Source organism: Cynocephalus volans, chromosome 1 (genome assembly GCF_027409185.1).
Source record: "Cynocephalus volans isolate mCynVol1 chromosome 1, mCynVol1.pri, whole genome shotgun sequence".
Lineage (NCBI taxonomy): Eukaryota > Metazoa > Chordata > Mammalia > Dermoptera > Cynocephalidae > Cynocephalus > Cynocephalus volans.
Window position 1 is genome coordinate 301,850,193 of NC_084460.1, and position 22,037 is coordinate 301,872,229.

At 62.9% G+C, this 22,037-nt stretch overlaps 1 protein-coding gene across 1 annotated transcript in view; it reads left to right on the forward strand.

Moving 5' to 3' along the window:
* The window catches only part of GPC1 (glypican 1), a 28,725-nt gene extending 9,676 nt beyond the window's left edge, over nucleotides 1-19,049 (forward strand). The window contains exons 2-9 of the mRNA XM_063103852.1: nucleotides 11,439-11,597; nucleotides 13,339-13,730; nucleotides 14,488-14,653; nucleotides 15,565-15,695; nucleotides 15,782-15,901; nucleotides 16,015-16,148; nucleotides 16,439-16,614; nucleotides 17,076-19,049. Of these exons, the coding sequence (XP_062959922.1) occupies nucleotides 11,439-11,597; nucleotides 13,339-13,730; nucleotides 14,488-14,653; nucleotides 15,565-15,695; nucleotides 15,782-15,901; nucleotides 16,015-16,148; nucleotides 16,439-16,614; nucleotides 17,076-17,308 (1,511 nt within the window). The 3' untranslated portion in view covers nucleotides 17,309-19,049. The remainder of the gene's footprint in view (nucleotides 1-11,438; nucleotides 11,598-13,338; nucleotides 13,731-14,487; nucleotides 14,654-15,564; nucleotides 15,696-15,781; nucleotides 15,902-16,014; nucleotides 16,149-16,438; nucleotides 16,615-17,075) is intronic.
* The last annotated feature ends 2,988 nt before the right edge of the window (nucleotides 19,050-22,037 follow it).

Consider the following 22,037-nt stretch of genomic DNA (forward strand, 5'->3'; position numbering starts at 1 on the left):
TAACTTAACAATAAAGGGAAATAATTTGGAATCTAAACATCTACACACGAGGTTTGCAATCCCACACCCACAAGTGACGCAAACCCTCCCTGCTGGGCACAGGACCAGAACCCCCCGGGTGCTGCTTGACCACTCTCTTACTGTGCAGCTGTGGTCTCCTCTTGCCCTGTCCCTGGTGCTGGCTTGAGAAGTTTGCAGGGCCATGTCTCCACATGCATCACCAAGGCCCCAGCCTCCTGTGCTGCCTTTACAGGACCTTGGCCTTGAGCTGGGCACCCAGGGCTCTTCCCCGACCCAAGGAGCTGACTCCCACTTTCTCATATGAAGAGTTTGCAACCTGCGGCCAAGAGGTTGGAGCATTGGGGACCAGCTTGTTAAGTGGGCTGGACAGGAGACACGTAGGGAAGAGACAGGGAGGGCTGAGTTCTCCTGAGAGGAGGCCATGCGTGTCCCCCAGCAAGATGGGGAGGCCGGCTCAGATGGGAGGCCAGGGCTCGCGTAGGGCCCAGCAGGAGCAGCAGAGCCCAACACGTGTCAGAGTCCAGGTGGACCTGCTCCCTGCGCCTGGGCGTCTCGTCTGTGAAGGGGCTGAGGGATGTCTACTCCTCGTGGTGTTGGGAGGCCAGCCTGGTGTGTCTGAAGCCCTCGGCATGGGGTCTGGCACCCAGGGCTGTCCAGGAAGGGGTGGGTTTCAACTCAGTATGGAGCAGCAGACGCAGGAGGCCAGTTGGAGAGGAGGGCTGGTTACCGGGTAGGCAGGGGCAGGGCACGGTGGCTGGACCCCAAAGCCAGGATGGGTGTTACCAGAAGTCTGCTCTGTGCTCATCAAATGTGAGGTCCCGTATGGGACCCCCCGCATCTGTGAGCAGAGATCCCTTGAGCTCTGCTCTGCAGCAGAGGCTGTTCCGGGTGCCGGAATGCAGCAAAGTCCCTGTCCTCCCTCTGGGAGCTTCTGTGTGGCAGGGGGCAGACAGACAGTTGTGCAGAGTGTCAGGAAGGCTTGGCACTGTAAGGGAGGGGTCTGGAGGGCTGCTGTGGGAGGTGGCGTCTGCGCAGAGACTGCGAAGGAGGGAGCGGCGTGGATGGTCATGGGCTGCTAGTATGCATCATGCTGGCGTGTGGGTCACTGGGCTCAGAGGGAGGTGACCAGCTGGGCAGCCTGGTGGGGTTCAGGTGCCAGCTCCACACTCACTCGCTATGTGACCTCAGGTAGATTGCTGATCCTCTCTGTGCCTGTCGTGACATGTCAGGGGGCACCTCTTGGAGAAAGAGGCTGTTCTTTCTCTAATTCCCATCCTAAAGTCCAGCTGTGGATGAAGTCCCCCAAGTGGGGAGGGAGGGAGGCCGGCCTGAGGAGCCAGGAGTCAGGGAGAGCCCAGCAGAAGGGGTAGGACCTTGCCATCGTCACCCGCACCGCTGCTTCATGGCACTGCCCTCGGCCACCACAGTGCACGGTGTCAACACTCTTGCTCCTGGGAATCACAGGAAGGGCCCACTGCCAGGCCCTCCTGAGCAGAACCCACAACTGTGTCCCCAGGGCGCAGTGGGGACAGGGCCCCGAGGCAGGCCAGGAGGCACTCTCCAGGCCAGCCATGGAGGGGGGCAGCTGGTGTTCAGGAAGGGAACCAACAGTGCAACCCCCAGGGGACAGAGTCAACCCTGCAGAGAGGAAGGAGGGGACGGGAGACATCACTGGGGCAGTCTGTGCCGGTCCTGGGGTCTGGACAGCTGCACTTGGAAGGGGCTTCCTCACCCGGATCATGCAGGCCCTGTCACTGTCATTCTGGCCCCTCCTGGGGATGGACTGGTTCCACCTGCTTCAGTGACGCACCTGCCACGGGCGGTGCCACCCCACCTGTGTCCAGAGCTGTCTCAGCAGGTCCCGGGTCCTTCTGCTTGTCAAGCTCAAGACTGGGTATGGACAGGGTGGGCCCAAGACACCAGGTGCCCTGGGGTGCAGACCTCCCTGCCTCCACAGAGACTGAGCACTTTTCCATCAGGTGCTTCCAGCCTGAGCATCCTTGAGAAATGAGCTGAAGAGTCAGGGAACAGGGGGCCCCCAGGACCCCCGGGCTGCGAGGGCTCGGGCCCAACCCCTGGGGAGTCTGGCCGGCAGGGAGAGGACAAGGCTACTACTCTCTGAGGCTGGGAGCCCTTTGCTTGCTAAGCGGGGCCTGGTGAGTGGCCTTTTCTGGGGGTGGGTTTGTGCGACTAGCAAGAGTGACTGGGCAGGTGTTTGTCCCTCATATGGCCTGGCAGGCTCCTGCTCAGCAACAGGGGATGAGTAGGTTCGTGGGGCCGCCAGGCCTGGCTCTAGGCAAGGCCCACCAGGGCCTGGTTTTGCAAAAGAGGCCTCATCTTCATAACTGGGGCCACTGGCTGAGCCGGGGCCTCTCGTGTCCTCCCCTTCAGCAAGGACAGGGAGGCCCTCAGGCTAGCGGAGGAGATCAGCATTAGGTGACAGGTGTGAGACAGTGGGCAGCCCCACCCTCCCCAACTTCCCCAACCTCCGGTATCCTCAGGAAGTCTTCCCATCTGTAAGCCTGTTTGCTGAGATCGTGCTGGCTGTGGGAATGGCCCACTGATCTCCAGGGAGGCTGGGGCTGGGGAAGGTAAGACCAGCCCTGACACCCACCTTGTTCCTCCTGCTGCCAGCCTGGGCAGGGTCTGAGGACCCGAGCCAGGGAGCCTTGGAGACGTGTGCGTGGATGCCCGCAGGTGACAAGGTGCTGCGGGTGGGGAGGCCTGTGTGACTTCAGGCGGACACCTCCTCCCATCCTGCAAAGGCTGCCAAATGTAGCAGATAAAAATGCAGGACACCCAGCTAAACAGGAGTTTCAGACAGTGAAACATTTTGTAGTGTAGTGTCTTCCAAATGTTTTAATTTCAAATAAATAAGTACACTTTTAGTGTAAGTGTGCCCCACATATTTGGTATAAGTAAGTCCCAAATATTTTGGGAGGGAGGGTTGCTCTTTTATGGTAAAATATACGTAACATAAGATTTACCGTCCTAACCATGTTTAAGTGCACAGCGCAGTGGTATTAAGCACATTCACCCTGTTCCGCAGCCATCGTCACCGTCTGCCTCCAGAACGCTTCATCTCGTAAAACTGAGACTCTGTCCCCATGAAACATAACTCCCTGTTCCCCTCCCCCAGCCCTGGCACCCCCCCCCCCCTTCCACTTTCTGTCTCCATGAATTTGACTCCTCCGGGGACCTCACAAAGAGCAGTCGCACGGGGCCTGTCCTGTGCCGGCTTCTTTCTGTCAGCGTGATGTCCTCCAGGTCCGTCCCTGTTGCAGCACGTGTCAGGATCTCCCTGCTCCCTGAGGCTGAGCGCTGTTCCTTGTATGGACACACAGCCTGTTCATTCAGCAGCTGTCCATAGTCGTCTCTTTCCACCTGTTGGCTGTTGTGAGTGACACTGCTGTGAACATGAGTGTGCACATATCTGTTCATGTTCCTGCTTCAGTTCTTTGGGGCCAAATTTTTTTATGCTGAAGTATAATTCACTGCTTATCTGAAATTCAGATGTAACTGGCACGCTGTAGTGTCCCTGCAGCCCTCCCCTAACCGAGCCTGCTGGGTGGGGCTGGGTTTCCAGCTCAGAAGCCCACACGCCTGCCATACTGGGCAAGCGGGCCAGGTGCTGTCCAGGTGGCCGCCAGGGAGACCGCCCGAGCTCTCCGGGCTGCACGTCATGAGTCAGCTCCTGCTCCAGCCTCCGCCTTCCCTCCCGCTCGGGGATTCCCCCGGGATCTGACTCAAGGGAGGCCGAGCTGGGAGGGGCGGGGAGGCCAGGGCTGTTGGTGTGGCGCTGAGTCCCGTGCTGCCACTCCTAGCCAAGTGACTCGGGCATGTCACTCGCTCTGAGTTGGCTTCCTCAGCGGTCGAGTGGGAAATCAGCTCTAGATGATTCTAGACCACAGAAAGGGCTTAAACCAGTGCTCAGTGCACAGTGCGGGTTCCATCTCAGCAGAGGGACATCAGGGCCTCCAGGAATAAGTGCACCCTTGTGGGTGTGACCCGCACGCTGCTGGCTGTCCTGCTCCTGCTTGGGAGGGAGGTGCTGGCTTGTGGGGAGGGGAGATCTGAGACCCGGCTCAAGGGCCATGATGGCAGTGGGACTCTCCCTTGAATGCCAGCACTGAACAAAGATTCTCGCTGTCACACTTATTTATACTTGTGTATTTGTTCAGCAGCTGCTCTGGCCTGGGTGCTGAGAGGCGAGAAACGGAAGTGGAGGCTCCCCTGGCAGAGCTGCGGGGGAGAGTGGACTGGAGACCCTGGGAGGTCAGAGGCTGGGCAGGAGCTTTGGCCCTGAGGGAGCTGGGGAGGCTTCCTGGAGAAAGGGGAGGCGTGTGGGCCTTGAAGGAGGGCAGGGCAGGGGGAGGGCCTGTGAGAGGGAGTGTGGTGGAAGCAGCAAGCCACAGGCTGGTGGGGGTCACTGGGCAGGCTGGGGTGCCAGGCCTGGGGGTGGCCATGGCCCATGGAGATGGCCACCAGTCTTCTTGGGAAGTGGCTGGGTCCGGGGTCAGTGGCCAAGTCCCTTTGCCCCTTCCCACTTATCTGTTTTGTCCCTAGTGCTTATGGGGCCTGTATTGGGTGCACCCATCCCAAGCCCAGCCTGCCTGGCGGGCTCCTGAGCACGGTCCCCAAGGGTCTGCTCTGTGTTCAGACCCAGCCTGATCTGTTTGTCCTGTCTCTGCCTGTTTGGCATTCAGGAGGCAGACAGACGGGGCCTGCATTGCGTCTTTGTGGGGACCAGGCTGCAGTATCCCCTTCTGCAGCTCTAGGATGTCCCATGTGGGTGCAACAGCAGGGGCAGGACCAGTCCTCCTTCTAGGCCTCCTTGGCTGCCTGTGGCTCCAGCAGTGGGTTGACAAGCTGACGGAATAGCTGTGCAGAGACCCAGGAGGACAGCCGGGGCCACCCCTCCCCCACCTCTTGAATTCCCACCCTGTCCCCGCTCAGCACTGTGGGGGACAGGCATGTAGATGTGCCCCTGGTGTGTGCCCTCTGCAGCTTGGCTTGGCTGGGGGCAAGAAAGTAGGGCTGAGCTGGGCCTGTGGGTCAGGCTTCTGGAGAGCATCTCACCCCAGGCTAGACACTGGTCATGGGCTCCATAGACACAAACTCGGGGTCCTTGGTGTGTTCTGAGGCCACAGCATGAGCCTGGCCACAGCACAGGCTGGCAGCTAGGGGAGGCCTCCTGGAGGGGACCCGGCCTCCATCCAGTGGGGTCCTCTGCCATGCCAGGGCACCCTGCAAACCTGGCATTCACTGGCAGAGTGGCCTGCCCGGGGAGTCCCCCCATGCAGGGACCAGGCAGCTTAGAGAGCAGCCTTGCGAGTTACCTGGGGAAGCCCCTTTCTTTGGGGGTCTTAGGTACTGTGGCCTGCCTTGGCAAGGGACCTTTGTTCAACAGCTGTCTGCCGAGCAGGTGTCTCTGTGTTCCCATGTGCAGACTGGCTGAGAGAGCTGGTGAGGGACCTGCGCACTGCATGGAGGGGTTGGGTAGAAGGGTGTGGCCAGGCTGGGTTTGGTATTTCTGAAGCAGATCAGGATATTGGGAGCAAGTGGTTATGGGGATGGAGGCCCCGCAGCCGTGGAACTGGGGACTGGACAGGTTCGGTGGAGAACGTGGGGTGATGCGATGATGGTGGCTTGAGTGCCCAGACGGCAGTGGGGACCCGGTGGTCAGCCGCCATCTCCATCCCGAGAGAAACCCGACGCCCGCCGTCCCCACCATCCTGCTGGGGTGGGCTCTGAATGCCGAGACCGAGGCGCCCGCGGCCCTGCACCCCGGCCGGCCCGAGGGGGCTGCGCTGCAGGAGAGCGCGGGGGCCTGTGCCGGCCGCGGGGGGGGGGGGGGGGGGGGGGGCGGGGCGGCTGCCGCGGTTTCCAGGGAGACGGGGGCGGGGCGAGCGCGGCGGGCGGGCTAAGGGGGGAGGCGCGTCCCCGGCCCCGCCCCCGCGCGGGAGCGGCCGCCTCGGCCGTGCGCGCCAGTGCGGCTGCGGCGCTGCGCGGGCGGCGGTGGCTGCAGAGTCCTCGCGCGCCCGCCTGGCCGCGTCCCCCGCCCGGGCCTGCCCGTCCGCCTTTCCCGGCTGGCCCCCTCGGACCCCCACGCTCCCGCACCCAGATCGCCACCGCCGCCGGGGACGCCGACGCGGGAGCTGCCGACGCCGCCAAGGGGCTCCGGAGCCACGCCGGGAGCCGCCGTCCGCCGAGCCGGGAGCCAGGCTGGGTCGCCCCCGGCACCGGCCCCCGCCATCCCGGTCCCCGGCGTCTCCCGCCTCCGCTCCGTCCCCTCCCGCGCCCCGCCCCGCCCCATGCCGGCCGCGCCCACTGCGGCAGCCCCTTCCCCGCCAATCGCGTCGCCCGCACCCGCCCCTCCCCCGCCGCCTGCCGCAGCCCCCGCGCCCCGTCGCCGCACAGCGACCCCTCCTCGCCGCGCCCCGCTTTCCAGACTCCTGCGCACCCGCTCGGGCTCGGCGGCGTGCGGGGCTCCGTCCCTGGCAGATGGCGTCTGGTGACCCGCACCCGGGGCGCCCGGGACCCCAAGGCGGTGGCCGGCTCCGCAGGTGCCGTCGGGCCTTTGTTCCGTCGTCCGCGTGGGCAGCGGCAGGTGGCCGAGCCCTGTCCGGCCCGGGGGGCGGACCCCTCCCGCCGAGCTCATAGGTGTCCGCTGGTGACGCCCCTCGGTGCCGGGTCCCAGTGCGTGAAGGAGGCTGGTGACGCTGTCATTTGGGTGGAATGGTGGCAGGGGCTTGGGAGGGTCGGGGGTGTCGGGGAGGGGAGAGCAGCACGTTGGGAGTGGGGGACGGGTGCTGTTGCTGTGGGTAAGGAGCGGAGATGACAGTCCCCAGGCGAGAGCGAGGCCGCGCTCCTGGTCAGACACTGGGGGCTCGGGAGCGGCTCTGCCGGGGGTGGGGGGGGCGGGCTGAGAAATGAAGGCCCTGTGGAGCGGGCAGTGGGCAGTGTCCGGGGCTCTCCCCCAGCAGGCACTGGGGCTGGGTGGGGTCCCGGAGCCCGCGGGCTTTGGGAGGAGGGTCTGTTGCTTGGGGAAAGCCCCCGCTGCAGGGTCCAGAACTGGGTAGAGGGGAGGCTGGGAAGCCCCGGGCTTCTCCCTGGGTGTGTGATGGAGGCTCTCCAGCCCGGACCTGCCCACACTGAGTCAGAGTATTGAGGGGTGCTGGGTCCGCTGGCGCAGTGTCCAGGACGTGGCTCTCAAGGTGGGCTGGGCAGGCTTTACCGTCTGCACCCGCCTGTGTGAGCCATGGAAGCTTCTGGAGGGATGGGCTCAGGGTGACGCCATCGTGGCTCCGCAGTCTCCTTGGGAGGGCTCCAGGGCCATCGGTTACAGGCAGCTGCCAGACAGGGCAAGTAAGGTCTGTCCAGCATGGAACATTGGTGAGTGCCATCAGGATGAGGGTCTTGGCTAAAGCTGTGGGTTGATGGTGCTGATGATGAGGGGAGGGGAGCGGCGAGGGGTGGCAGGAGCTGCCGGGTGGGGACACTGTCCGGAGTCTGCGCGTGCCTTAGGACGAGGGCTGCGGCTGTGTCACGCTGCAGGCTGGTGGGGGCTCAGTGAGGAGAAGCAGAGTCTGAGGTGACCCCTGCTGGGCTGACTGGAGGGGAGAAGGTGGACAGGACAGCAGCCGCCCTCAGGGTTGGGGGGGGTGACGAGTGCTGGGGAGTTCAGGCCGAGGAGCAGGAGCCTGGGAATTCAGGAGGCTTTGGATTTGGGGGAAGGACCTGGAGGGGGAGCTCCAAAAGGACTGGGGTTGGGGGCAAACCTGCCATCAGACAAACAACCCTTCTTCCGGCCCCTAAAAATCCTGGGGCATCAGGAGAGCGAAGCATCTCAAAATCCAGGGGAAGGGAGAACTCTGGAAACACAGGTCAACTGCAGACAAGGGTCAAGGAGGAAGGGGACAGCCACTGGCTGACCAGAGCAGCGCCAGTGTAGACAGGAGGTCTCAGAGGGAGGGGCATGCTGGTGCCCCCACAACTGGGGCTGGGGAGGAGGGAGGGGCTGCAGGTGGGCTCATCCCTTTAAGAGGGAAAATGCCTCTGTCTGGTTTACTGGAGGAGGGGAAAGGCGAGGTGGGGGTGGCTTTAGGGGGGAAGGGCAGGGGGTGTTCCCTCCTGCCTGAGGCATCCACTTTGTCCAGGTGTTGAGCTGAAAGAAGGGGGTGTGGGGGGCATAGGGGTGGGGGTGGGAGGTTTGAGGTGACCATAGAATCCGGGGGCCAGACTCGCACACCGCCCCTGCCGGCTGACCCCCCTTTGGCAGTCTCCCACAAGGGGGCCTGCTTTTCTGGAAGTGCAAGGGGTGCTCTGCAGAGCCCACTTACACCCGTCTGATGTCCAGGACCAACAGACTCAGCTGCGGGTCAGGCCTGAGCTGAGCCAGGGCTGCGCAGAAGGAACCGCCTCTGCACCTGACCTGCCGCAGGCCTCAGGGGGCCGCCTCAGCCCAGCCTGCCCGGGGCCCTCAGGCCGGTGCCCGGGCTCTGGCTCCGTGTCTTCACTCCCGTGTTTGTCCGAGGAGGGAGGGAGGGACGGGGGCTGTGCTGGGGTGGCCGGAATAGCACAGGTCACCGGGCCGGCTGGACGAGGTGGCCAGGCAGGGCCAGGGGGCTGCAGGGGAGGTCAAGGGGTGGGTGGGTGGCAGTGCCAAGGAACCCCACCCAGAACCTGCACCTGGGAGGAGCACCCTGGGCCTCCTGGGTTTCTTGGGTGTTTTTGGCCTCACCTCTCCTTGTCCCTCCTCAGCCTCTTCCCCTTGTCTGAATGGTGGGGAGGAGGGATTGGGGGGTCTACCAGGTACCCCAGGAGAGATCAGGAGGGAGGGACACAGCAGGAGGACCGGGCAAGGGATGCCTCTGCCCCTTCTGGCCTGCAAGTGCTTATACCCATGGACCTCCAGTCTGAGTCCTGGGCTTGCCCCCCAATGCCTATGACCAGCAAGCCTGGCCTGGGTGCCTCCTGTCACAGCTGAGCCCAGGCTGGCACCCAGAAGCCCCAGGCTGGCACTGGTTGCCTCCTCTCCTAGAGCACATTGCCCAGCTCACCACCCACCCCAGCACTACCACAAGCCTGGCCAACCCAGGGTGCTCTCCTGCTGTTGGAGGGGGAGGTGGGAGGGTGTCTCTGGCCAGCATAGGATGGGGGGAGCTCAAAAGGCCCCCTGGCCGTTCCTGCTCTGAACCCTGCCCCTGCTGGGAGGGCCGGGGCTGCATCACGTCTGAGTCAGTAAAGGCGGCCCAGAGTGAAGGACGTTCCCTGGTGGGTGTTCTTGGGTCCCAGCACTCGTTCCCTGGGGGCACCTTCCATCTGTCAGAGAGGAAAGGGGACAGACAGGGACTGGGGCAGGGGCATCTCCACCAGGAGGTCAGGCTCTCAGAGCCAGGATGGACCCAGGAGCCCAGCTCCATCTCTTGCCCCCCGCTGGCTCCCACAAGGCCTGAGACTGTCTCAGACCCCCGCTCCTTCTGGGGCTCACCAGCGGGAGGGCACGGGGGCTTGCTGCTCCCGGCACTGTCAGCCCCAAGGTCAGCCCTGTCCTGAGGTTGAGCATCCCTCCCAGGCCCCGGTTCCCAGCCCGTGCTCCCTCGTGGGCAGCCTGGGATGAGAGCCAGCCCCACCTGATCCTGCCACACCTCCCTGCATCAGAACATTCCAGACTCCAGCAGGAAAAGAGGGCACGGAGGGAGCACTCCAGGCCGACTTGAGAAAGCCCCTGGCTGCAGGGGTGGGGGTGGGGGTCCTTCCCGCCTCTGCCCGCCCCTCCCCCAGCCCGGCAGGCACAGAGGCCAGGCCTGGCCCTGCCCCTCTCCACGGCAGAACTCGCCTCAGCTTCCCCGGAGCTCGGGGGCTCGCGCTCTTGGTCTGTCTCCGTCCTTCCAACTGGCACTTGAGGGTTAACTCGGCCCGGGATGGTCACCTAGTCTTCAGTTCCACCACCAGATGGCTATGGTGGAAAGGGGCTTCCTGGGTCCCAGGTCTGAGTGTGGGTGACCCACTCTTCCTGCACAGGACAGCAGGGCCAGCTGCCCAGCCACTCTAGCCTCTGCCACAGCTGCGACTCCTGTCCTGGGCCGCTGATTTCTGGGACCCAGCGGGGCTGCACCCCTGCCCGCTGTGCTGCTGACTCCCTCTGTGGTCCACCTCAGAGCCACCCACCCCTCATGACAGCCTCAGAGCCCAGGGCAGTGCTTCGCAGCCTGCTCCAGCCTCAGCCCTCACACCTGCAGTGCCTGGTACTGAGGACTGTGTCTGGGAGCCCTGCTGACCCGTCCCTCGACCCGACCCCTCGGCACACACCAGGCTCGGCCTCCACCTGTCCACAGTGCCTGACCCTGGCCAGCACCAGGAGGGAGCCCCTCCTCCACGGCTTACAGGCAGAGGTGTGGCCTGGGAGGAGGGGTAGGGTGGATGGGCAAGGGGGTCCCTGGAGCAGTGTAGCTCTGTGGGGGTGGCAGCAGAGCTCTCGGCCCTTCTCCGCCAGCCTCAGTTTCCTGGTTTATGAGATGGATGAGCACCTGTTTAAACGCACAGCCATGCACATGCTCAGGGCGTCAAGTGGTGTGCTGCAGGTGCTGCAAGGCTCCGTCCTCACTATGCCTCTGAGGCACCAGCAGAGCAGCCTGTCACAGGGTGTAGAGAAGGGGACTCCGGCAAGGGCGCCTGAGGGGGTACAGGGTGTGTCCAGTGGGTGGGGACCTGGGCAGGGCCTGATGGCACAGGCCATGCTGTTTCCCTACCAGACTTGTGCCTGGGCTCCCACAGAGCACTGCCTCTGGCCAGCGCAGAATTGCCCTCGCTGGGCACCCCACAGTTGGTGAGGTCTGCTGTCCTCGTGGGGGCATTTGGTGCCTCCCAAGCTGGCGTGGGGAAAGAGGAGACTTGGGTTCCTTCCTCCCTCATGTCCTCAGCCATGGGTCCAGGCAAGGGGCACCATCAGGTTTGCAAGCCTCTGCCTGGACCTTTGAGTCTGGTAGGCCTCTCCCCACCCCCGCACAGGACCCCAAGGTTGGCTGTTTCCTTGGGGTGCCCGGTAGCAGCAGGGCCGGGGTGCTGGGACATTCAAGGCAACACCCTTGCCCTGGGCTCAGCCTTCTGCTGTCACTGGGGCCCCCTGCCTTGCACCCACCCCTGCGTCCTGCAGAGGAAGCCCAGCCTCTGTGTCCCACTCTGGGAGCTGTGGAACCCAGGCCAGGCCTCGCCCGCCCCTCCCCTCTGTCTTCACCCAGGGGACCCCGAGGGCAGTCGGCACCTGAGCCGTGCCCATCTCAGGGTGGCACATCCCGGGTCTGCCGTCCTCACCATGCAGCCCGGGAGAGGCCTAAGGCCTGTCCCCCTTGCTGCTCACGGCTGTCTCAGTCTCCCAAGACCCCTCCTCTCCTCACGCCAGCCCCTCCCCACAGGTGAGCACCTGCGGATCTGCCCCCAGGGCTACACCTGCTGCACCAGCGAGATGGAAGAGAACTTGGCCAACCGCAGCCGCTCGGAGCTGGAGGCCGCACTGCGCGACAGCAGCCTCGCGCTGCAGGCCATGCTCGCCGCCCAGCTACGCAGCTTTGACGGTGAGTGGGGAGTCTGGGGCTCGGGCCCTGCGGGACGGTGGCCTGGCGGGGAGGTCCGGTGTGGGGATTTGACCGGAGGAGGGTGCAGGGGCCTGAGCAGGGGATGTGTAGGCCCCGGAGTGGTCTGCAGGACTCTGCGTTCACCCCGTGCGTGTGCACACTTGGGGAGAGAGGGCCTGGCCCTTCCATCAGCCTGTCAGAGGGGACCATCTGCAGAGGGACAGGCCTTGGCACACATCGTGCCTGCCCCGCCTCCAGGGAGTTCAGCGTGAGGACCGAGATTGGAAGCTGGGGCCCTTTATAGCCAGGGGCAGGAGCCGGGGGGCCCTGCGTAAGCAGCCCCCTGTGGGCCTTGCGTGTCTAGGTCGGTTGCTGTGTTGGAGTCATTCATTCCTCAGCCCCTTGCTCGGCACCTCCAAGGAGTCAGCATGGTGCCCTGGGGTCAGGGGTGTCCATCTGCACTGAGTTCAGAGACACAAGGCCTCTGTGGAAGGAACAGGGCCCAGGCTGAAGTGCTGTCCCTGTGTCTGGGCAGAGCTGGGGGGTGGGGACAGTGAACCTGAGCAAAGAAAATAGGGAGGGTGGGCACCCTGAGGCCCAGCGGCAGCTCCAGCATGCCCTGGAGGGACGGTTTGGAAACACCAGCAGTGGCCTTCACCAGAGGCTCTGTGGATCCCCATCTTGGCGTTCCTGTCTCTCGGCTCCTGGACATGTGGAGCCAACCCTCCCCTGGCCACCTAGCATGGGGGGTGGGATGCACAGCTCCTCTTGGACCCCTCCTTCCTCCTGCCCAGCTGGGCCCGGGGACTGGGGCTGCCACAGGGTCTGCTGCCCCAGCAAGCCCTCTAGCACAGGGCCTCGCATGGGATCAGCATGGGGGTTGGTCAGGTGACTCTCAGGCCTGACGTCCACTGAGGCTTGGAGCAGAGCCACCCTGCCCTGCATCCCTGAAGCACCTGCATGTGGACCCTCGAGTCCCAGCAACCTGGGTCCCAGGGCCTGTCGGGGAGGGGCAGCCACAGTGTTGAGGACATTCTGAGCAGTCACAGACCCTGACGTCTCACAGAGGGGATGGGATCTGTGCCAGGCATGGGGTTCTGAGAGTGAGTCTGTGCCTGTCTCCCTTTCCCCTGCCAGAGGACCCCATGCTGGAGGTCCCCAGAGCCCTGAGACACGCCAGCTTCTAGAGGGTGTGCTAAGAGCCCAGCAAGGGCACTGAAGAGGGGCAGGGGCAGGAAGCCCCCCCGGGGTAGGGGGTGGAGGGTCAACGTCCTGGGGACCGATGGGGCACAAGGGGGAGGCGGGCCTAAACAAGGTGAGCGGCTGGGAGGGAAAACAGGCTGAGGGATGCTCTAGCCCTTTTCCCCAGTGTGGTCCCACCCCGCCAGCAGCCCCTTCCCGCTGTCCCCAGTGGGTCACTGAGTCACAGAAAGTCTGTCCCGTGCCCAAGGCCCAGGTCAGAAATGGCCATTGGAGTCTAGTCAAAGTCCTGAGAGAGAAGACCCTCCACCTGGGTGTCTGCACCCTGGGCCAGGACAGCGAGATCTTGGGGAGCCCCGTGGGTGGGCGCAGGGTACATGCAGCCCCTGCAGCCCGGCCCCAGGGCTCGGATGGCCACACAGGAAGCTTGCGTGGGAGCACTGGGTCTCCAGGGCTGCCTCCATCCCAGTCCAGCTGCCAGGGCATGCAGGCGGAGGGTGGGGAGGCGGCCCCAAGCCTGACACCCCTCCCCTGTGCGCAGACCACTTTCAGCAGCTGCTGAACAGCTCAGAGCACACGCTGCAGGCCGCCTTCCCTGGCGCCTTTGGAGAGCTGTACACACAGAACGCCGCAGCCTTCCGGGACCTGTACGCCGAGCTGCGCCTCTACCACCGTGGCGCCGGCCTGCACCTGGAGGACACGCTGGCCGAGTTCTGGGCCCGCCTGCTCGAGCGCCTCTTCAAGCAGCTGCACCCACAGTTGCTGCTGCCCGACGACTACCTGGACTGCCTGGGCAAGCAGGCCGAGGCGCTGCGGCCCTTCGGGGAAGCGCCGCGGGAGCTGCGGCTGCGGGCGGCCCGCGCCTTCGTGGCGGCGCGCACCTTTGTGCAGGGCCTGGGCGTGGCCGGCGAGGTGGTCCGGAAGGTGGCCCAGGTGCGTGCAACTGCCCAGACTCCCAAAGTCCCTCAAGGCCCCCACACTCTGCCCCAGACACATCATAGCCTCCCCCAGACTCTGCCTCCTATGCCTCTGAGCCTCCGTGCCACCCTCCTGGTCCTGGGCCCACAGCCACAGTCCCTCCTGCATCAGCTGCTGCCCAGGCAGGGCCTGCTGCCAGCACAGCCGCAGCCGAGAGCTCTGCTCTGGACTGGCCACCACTGCCCAGCCCCATCGTCAGCCAGGCTGTTTCCAGGGCAGGATGGGAAGGGCTGAAGGGTCCGGGCAGAACGCTGAGCCCAGTGGGGAGGGTTGGGAGGGACCAGAAGAGCTGGGGCTGGAACCCCTGGGGCTCCTGAGGCTGGCGGGCCAGTGGGGTGCCTCGTCCCATTGGGCAGCCCATGCCGGACCCACCTGGGGATAGGGGCGGGTCAATCTCAGTGGGTGCAAGCTGCCTCGCCCTCCAGCTGCAGTCCTTAGCAAGTCACCCTCTACCCCCAAGCCTCGTTTTCCTCGTCTGCATGGCCAGTGGGTCCTCATGCTTCCCTGTGAAGATTAGTGACAACGGTGAGTCCCTGTGACCATTGTGGTCATGAGACTAAGGGCTCCCACAAGGGCTGGGGCCAGGCAGGATCCCACTGCAAGTTGAGGTAGAGCCGAGACTGCCTCTAACTCCATGCAGAGCCTCCCACACTGGGGCTCCCCAGACACACCAGGGCTTTGCAGCCAGGCTCAGGCTGCCTTCCCTCCCCAGGTGCCCCTGGGCCCTGAGTGCTCACGGGCCGTCATGAAGCTGGTCTACTGCGCTCACTGCCTGGGGGTCCCCGGCGCCCGGCCCTGCCCTGACTACTGCCGAAACGTGCTCAAGGGCTGCCTCGCCAACCAGGCCGACCTGGACGCTGAGTGGAGAAACCTACTGGGTGAGCCCCCACGGCCGGAGCGGCCCGGCCTGGCCTGTCACAGGGGCACCTGGACCTGGGAAGGGCTACAGGGTTGAAGGGCAGAGATTCCTTTTGAATGTCCTGAGTGGTGTGCGACTTGGGGCAGCTGCCAGGAGGGAGCCCTGTGGGGTCACAGCTCCCTGTCCTTCCCCACTGAGTGGGTGGCCCAACATGCATGTATGCCAATGTGTCTGTGACATACACACATGCACATACACACGTGTCATTACGTGCGAGCTAACACATGTACATTGACACGTGACAGACTAGCACACATGCGTGCCAACACGTGCAAGCTGGCATGTGCACATACTGATGCGATGAGCCAGTGTCCATGTGCTCTAACATGGAGGGGCTTACATGTGCATGTGCTGACATGAGGCAGGTCAATGTGCATTTGAGCTAACACATGTGTTAGTGGGTACATGTGGTGACACAAGGGTTGCGTGCATCTGAGCTAACTCGTGCTGATGGGTACACGGTCTGGCACAAGGCGAACCAACATGCAAACACATCAGCTCATGTGGGCTAACATGTATATGATATGACGTGGGCAAACAAGCACACATCAGCACCTGCATGAGTTAACATAGACACATGTAGACATACAGCAGGCCTGTGAGCATGCCTGGTATCCTCTGTGTGTGTTCATGTTAGCCTGTGCCCCTGGGCACATGTGCACACAGGTGGGTGTGTGCCATGCTGACAAGTGCGTGTGACTTGCATATGTGATCCTAGGCTGGGCCACCCTGCATGTGCACTCATGGGGTCTCTCATACCAACCCAGGCCTTTGGCCCATGCTGTCAAGACTGTATTATTCACTTGCACATATGGTGACACGCATGTGTGTGTGTGTGTGTGTGTGCACGTGTGTTAACACCTGTGCCAGACTCCATGGTGATCATCACCGACAAATTCTGGGGCCCATCCGGTGCCGAGAGCGTCATCGGCAGCGTGCACATGTGGCTGGCAGAGGCCATCAACACCCTCCAGGACAACAAGGACACACTCACAGCCAAGGTGAGCAGGAGGGCGTGGCAAGTGCAGGAAAGGGTGTCCCAGTGATGGTCCTGCTGCCCTTGCAGGACCCTGCGGTGTCCCCTCAGGTCATCCAGGGCTGCGGAAACCCCAAAGTCAATCCCCAGGGCCCTGGGCCCGAGGAGAAACGGCGCCGGGGCAAGCTGACACTGCAGGAGAAGCCATCCACGGGTGCGCTGGAGAAGCTGGTGAGTGGCCCTCAACCCGCCTGCTGGCCGTGGCATGCCCTGGGTGTGGGAGGGCAGGACAGGTGGAGCAGGCTGGCCCCAGGCAGCCCACTGGCCTGACTGCTGCCCGGCAGGTCTCTGAGGCCAAGACCCAGCTCCGTGATGTCCAGGATTTCTGGATCAGCCTCCCTGGAACACTGTGCAGTGAGAAGATGGCCATGAGCCCCGCCAGCGACGACCGCTGCTGGAATGGGATGGCCAAGGGCCGGTAGGTGCCTGCCTGGCTGGTGCGAACGTCGCGCCCCCTGACCCTGTGTGCTTTCAGTGGGGCCCTGGGCCTGGCCCAAGGTACCAGGAGTTGTGTGCACAGGGCCGTGTCCTACATATGACATGCAGAAAGCTGGGCTAGAAAGCCCTCGCCCATGCCGGCTCCCCGCAGCACGCACCTTGCCTGGAGGCCTGCTGGGGGTCTCGGACTACAGAGATCGTGTCCTGCTAGGGCAGTGCACCTTGGCAGGGGCCGGCACAGTTACCTGGGCTCTGACCTCCTTGCCCCAGGTACCTCCCCGAGGTGATGGGTGACGGGCTGGCCAACCAGATCAACAACCCCGAGGTGGAGGTGGACATCACCAAGCCCGACATGACCATCCGGCAGCAGATCATGCAGCTCAAGATCATGACCAACCGGCTGCGCGGTGCCTATAACGGCAACGATGTGGACTTCCAGGACGCCAGTGAGGGCGGGCCCCACCGGGGCTAGGGTGGGGAAGGGTCTTGGGGGACCGAGAGCCATGGGTTGGCCCAGGGGTGTGACAGCCCCACCAGCAGAGGAAGGGTGCAGATGGCCCTCCAGGACCCCCCACCCAGGGATCCCACAGTGGCCCTAAGGGTGCTGCTGCTGCTTCCTGGGCATGGCCACCAAGCGCCCGTGTCCCACGGTGCTGTTGAGGCCTGGCAAGGGGGCCAGGATATCTGTCCAGCCTTGGCTCAAGTGGGGCCACTGGGAGACAGACCCTGGGAGCGAGAGTCCTTGGGGCTCCCATGAGTCAAGATGCTGTGGTCAGGTTGCAGCTGGCTCTAGGCGTCCATGCCACAAGGATTTTGGGGTCACCTAACACATGCGCCACATGGAGGGATGCTGCACTCAGGGTGTCCAGGTGGGGACAGGCCTGCCAGAGCCTCCTCTCCTCCCCAGGTGACGACAGCAGTGGCTCAGGCAGCGGCGAAGGCTGCCCGGATGACCTGTGCGGCCGGCGGGCCAGCAAGAAGAGCTCCAGCTCTCGGACGCCCTTGACTCACGCTCTACCCGGCCTGTCGGAACGGGAGGGGCACAATGCCTCGGCCACCGGCTGCCCCCAGCCCTGCACTCTCCTCCTGCTCCTCCTCCTCACTTTGGTCCTCGCAGTGGCCAGGCCCCGGTGGCGGTAACTGCACCCCAGGGACTGAGGCCAAGGGCTGACTTTGCCAAAATGAGAAACAGACAATATTTAATTTCCCTTGGCCTAAAGAAGCTGGGGGCAGGCCCGGAGGAACAGTGGCTGTGTGTACTGGGGACAGGGCTGTGGGGCCATGGTCCCCCAGGCCTGGCCTCGCCTGCCAGCCTGGCTTAGAGTTTTGTATGAAGCCCTCAGGTCAGCTGGGAGCCAGTGTCCCCAAAAGCCATGTCTTTCAGAGACCTCAGGGGCACCTCTGGCTGCCCGCCCCTCCCACAGCTCCCTGCACCACCGCAGAAGCGGCCCCGCCAGGGCCCGCAGGCTGCAGAGGAGGCGGCCTAGCATTGTCCCGCTGGAGACACAGGAGCTTGTGCCTTTCTCCTGCTTCCTCTCACTGGGGACTCACCACCAGACCCCGCCTGCTTCAGGCGTCAGAAAGTGAGGCCTGCCCTGCAGCCCCCCAAGAAGCCCTGCAAGGGCCACGGGGGGTATCTGCTCTTCCAGGTCTCGTGGGGCCTTTGAGACCATGCATGATTCCTTCCAATGCTGCGAGGGCTCCAAAGCCAGGCCCCCAGCCTCCCTGTGCCACCAAGGGCCCCGGCATCGGGGTGAGAGCCTGCCCCGAGGTCATCCTGAGAAGGCTCCAGGCAAAGGACCTTCTGCGAGGGGTCCCTGGATGCATAGACGAGGTGTGGCCAGCACAGTCACGCCACTGCAGCCTCTGCTCTGTGTCGTGCTTTTGTTTGAGGTGGGGTGCTGTCCCCAACACTCAGAACAGCAGCACGGGCCCTTTGCAGGTATGGGCTGTCCCCTCGCACACAGGCTCACTGAGTTAGGCCGTGCTGGAGTCCAAGCCTGCATGAGGACCTCGACTGCCAGGAGCAGCCTGGTTGCTCCTTGCCCCTGCCCCCATCCCCGCCCAGACCCCTGGCTGACCCCTGGCCACGGGATGCTGGGTGCTGGTGAAACTTCAGCTCAGGGCCAATGAGACCTGGTACTGCAGCCCAAGGGGATGCCTGGGTCCCCTCCTGACCCCGGCCAGCTGTGGTGGGCAGAGGACAGTTAAGGGCTTTTCTGAACATGCATACATTTACAGACACTTCCTGTCCTTGTCTGCTGAGCTGCTGCCTCAGCTCTGCCAAATAGCTTTGGAGAGACCTGGGGCCCACTGTGGACCCTGGCAACCTGTGGCCCTGGGATCTGGGTGCACCCCACCCACTCAGGTCAGGGCCCTCCCTCCTAGGCCCAGGGAGGGCTGGTGTGCTAGCAGCAAGTGGCCCTGCGCAGGCAAGAAAGCCCTCGAGGGCCTGGGGCTGTGGGCCGCCGAGGCAGGGACCACGTCCTGACCTGTGCGGGCCTGAGAAGGCCGCTTAGTGCTTCTTCGCTTTTTGTCACTGGGCTGGGAGGCCCTTCACGGCATGCTGGTCTCCGGCCACAGGTCAGGTCCCCTGGCTCAGCACAGGTGTTCTCTGGAATTGGTCTTGGATGTGTTGGGCCCAGGCACACCCACCCTTACCCTCCTGGTGCCGGGCAGGCTGGGGCTTCCTGCCCTCAGGTGAACCAGCCAGGCCTCAGCTCTGGGACAAGAGGGCGGCTCATGGGTGGCCACTGGTCAGGGCAGTGGCCAGGCCTGCTGCGTCCTTCCTCCACAAGGTCCCCACCACTTGGTGTCAGCGGTGACGTGTGTTGTTTGAGTCCTTGTGTGAATAAAAGGCTGGAGACCCATAGCAGGACAAGGCTATGTGCAGCCGCTCTGATCCTGCCTCATGCAGCCCCCACGGGGCATGTGCGTGTGTGAGCCTGTGCCTGTGGCTATGCAAAGCAGGGCATGACTCAGGGCCTGCTGGGAGGCAGGGAGGGGCTGGGACACGGGTGGCACCCAGCCATGTGGCCCCAAGACTGCAGGACTGGGTCTGGTGGGATATCCTGATGGTCCAGTGTGTCCACAGTCACCCTGTGTCCCCAGGCAGAGGGTTCTGCATAACTCCTAGGGGTGTAGCTGCCAGCCCCCACACTGCCTTGAGGGCATGCCCTGTGACCCTGCCCCTGTTCCTTTCCGGTCACACTGCCTGTCCTCAGTCCTTGGCCAGAGGCTGGAAAGCCAACACAGCAGCACTCAAAGCAGCACTCCTGTCCTGGACACATGTCACTGGAGGGCTGCTTTATTTGGGAGTCCCAGCCCACAGTGGTGTGCCTGGTAAACATTTAACAGTTTCCATCACCTGGGACCTTGGAGTGCTGAGGGCTCCCAGCGGCTGGGACCCTCTATCCCCATGTGAGTGTGAGGAGCAGGGCCTCCCCAAGCACAGAGGGTGGGCAGCGTGCCCCTGAGAGGGAGACGTGGCTGCAAACACAGCTCTGCTAAGGGTGGCTCCTCCGGGGGTCACCGCTCTGGCAGGACTGGGGCTTAGCACTGCAGCGTCAGGCCCACGGTGGTGGCCGTGTCCTCACCCGCCTGCCCCTCCATGAGTTCCAGAGAAGCCTGGTACCCAGTGGCCCAGCCACTCCCCTGGGAGGTGAGGGTGGGGGGACGTTCTGTTTCCCATGGGAGGCATCCTCGGCGGCTCAGCAGAACCCGTGGGGGCAGGTGCGCGACTGCATGCTCACTGGTGGCTGTAGGAATAGATGCGTGTCGTCCAGCCCAGCAGAACCTCAGGCTTCTGGGATGCCCCCTTGCCCAGATGCTTCAAGGGCTTCCGCACATTCTCTGTGTTCTTTTTCTGGGACAAATATGCTTTCCCTGTAAGGGAAAGGACACAGGTTAGATGGGTGCCTGGTACAGGACAGCTGGAAGGGCGGGGACAGGACCTGCCTCACTATCTCACAGCCCTGCCTAACCTGGGCCAGACTCTGGATGCCCCTCGAGCTCCTCAGCTCTGCCCACCCACCCTGGTGCTCTCAAGACAGGGAGAGGCCTCTCCCTGCCCTCACTGGCTCTCGGCTCCCTCTGCATTCCTCATGAACATTGGGGAAGCCCTTGACATCCTAGCAACCTAAACGGACAAGCAGAGAGCAGCCAGCTACTCAGAAAGCTTCCCCTGCGCGTTCCAGTCCAGTGGCAGTGGGCGGCCCTGGCAGGCAGCATGGGTGTCTGCAGCACACACACACACACACACTCACCTGTACACGTGTGCACATACACTTCCGTGTGCTCACGGAGACACACCCACAGGCACGCACAGATGCACACTGCTCCTCCAGGTGACCCTGAGCATTCCTTTCCCTGGGGGCAAGACCCTCTGCTGAGAAGCATCATCTACAATCCAGAGCCCCTCTAGTTCAGCATGGAGGACTGATTCCCACCTCTAAGTCCACCTTCCCCAACCCCACATCACTGCCTCAGTCACAGAAGGATCATCACCGGGTCATTCATATCCCTGCTGGAAACTGAAGACAGGTAACCAGGCATATGTCGGAGCCATCAAAGAAGAGGCAGAGTGTAGGGGAGGTGACATGGGGCATAGGGGTGGGATACCCAGATATTCCAGCAACAAGGCCGCTGGAGCTTGCCAGAGGGTGGGCCAGGGGCCGGTGACCCCTATAGGCTTCACTGAGATACCAGGTCCACATGGCCAGAAGCCAGCGGTAGTCACTGCCCAGCGGCCATTCCTCTGCACACAGGGACCCTCCCCACACCCCACGGACAGAGGATTCACTCACCCAGAAAGTGAAACTTTAGTGAATCTAAACTTCCTCCTTTCACATGCCCTGAAAATATGAACAGAGACCTTCACAGTTTCTAGCACAAACCGATTTCTATGCCTAATTTGGGAAAGCACAGAATCAAGCCCACCAAAAACATATAGGAGGCCTCAAAATATGCAGCACCAACTTGGGGAGTCAAACCTGAAGTGAGAATCACAAGAAGCGGGAGGAAACATTAGGAAACATCTAGTTTACAAATGTTCCAGCAACACGGCAGACAGCTAAAATAACCCCTTTCCTCACGAGCACATCAAGATGCTGGGCAAAATCAGGTTTTCACAAAGTCAGTACCTATCTGAGGTCACAGAAGGGCTAAACCCCATGTGCTAAAAGAAGAAATGACATTGAAACCCTGAGAGGCCACAGTGATTGGGGGTGAGTATCAGACACAAATATCCCTGCAGGGTAGGGGCTCAGGTGGGAAATACACGGACAGGAGCTGGGGGCTGGAAGCTGGAGCTGAGACCCCGGTGACCTGGATGACTTGAAGAAACGAAACTCTCCCTACTGCCAGGGAGACGCCAAGGAAGCTCATGCAGCCTGTGAGGCCGAGGAGCGGGGCCATTTCGCGATCTGCAGTCAGACCCACAGAGAATCAGTGCTGGTGACTGTGGATAACGAGCAGACAGCACAGCACCAGGGAGGCTCACCTACAGTGAGATTCCCTTGGTGAAACAGAGTCAGGAAGCCCCAGCGATACGAGCTCAAATTAACAAAAAAAGAAAAAAGACTGGAAAAAGCACTAAGTGGAGGGCAGCATGGCGGCAGAAGAGGAGACTGCCACTTGTCTACCCCATAGCAATGAGAATTTGGTAGCCACCCACAGACACAGTGATTTTGTGGGAGCCCTGGAACTCAAGTAGGAGGTCGTGAAGCACTGATGGAGCTCGAGACTGAGGAGGGGATCTTGAGAAGGTAGGCTTGTACCCAGGGGGTCCTGGCCTCATCCCCCTATGGACTCAGCTACAGCCCTGTTTGGCCTTAGTCCTGCCATCAGAACCACTGTCCAAAATCTGCTA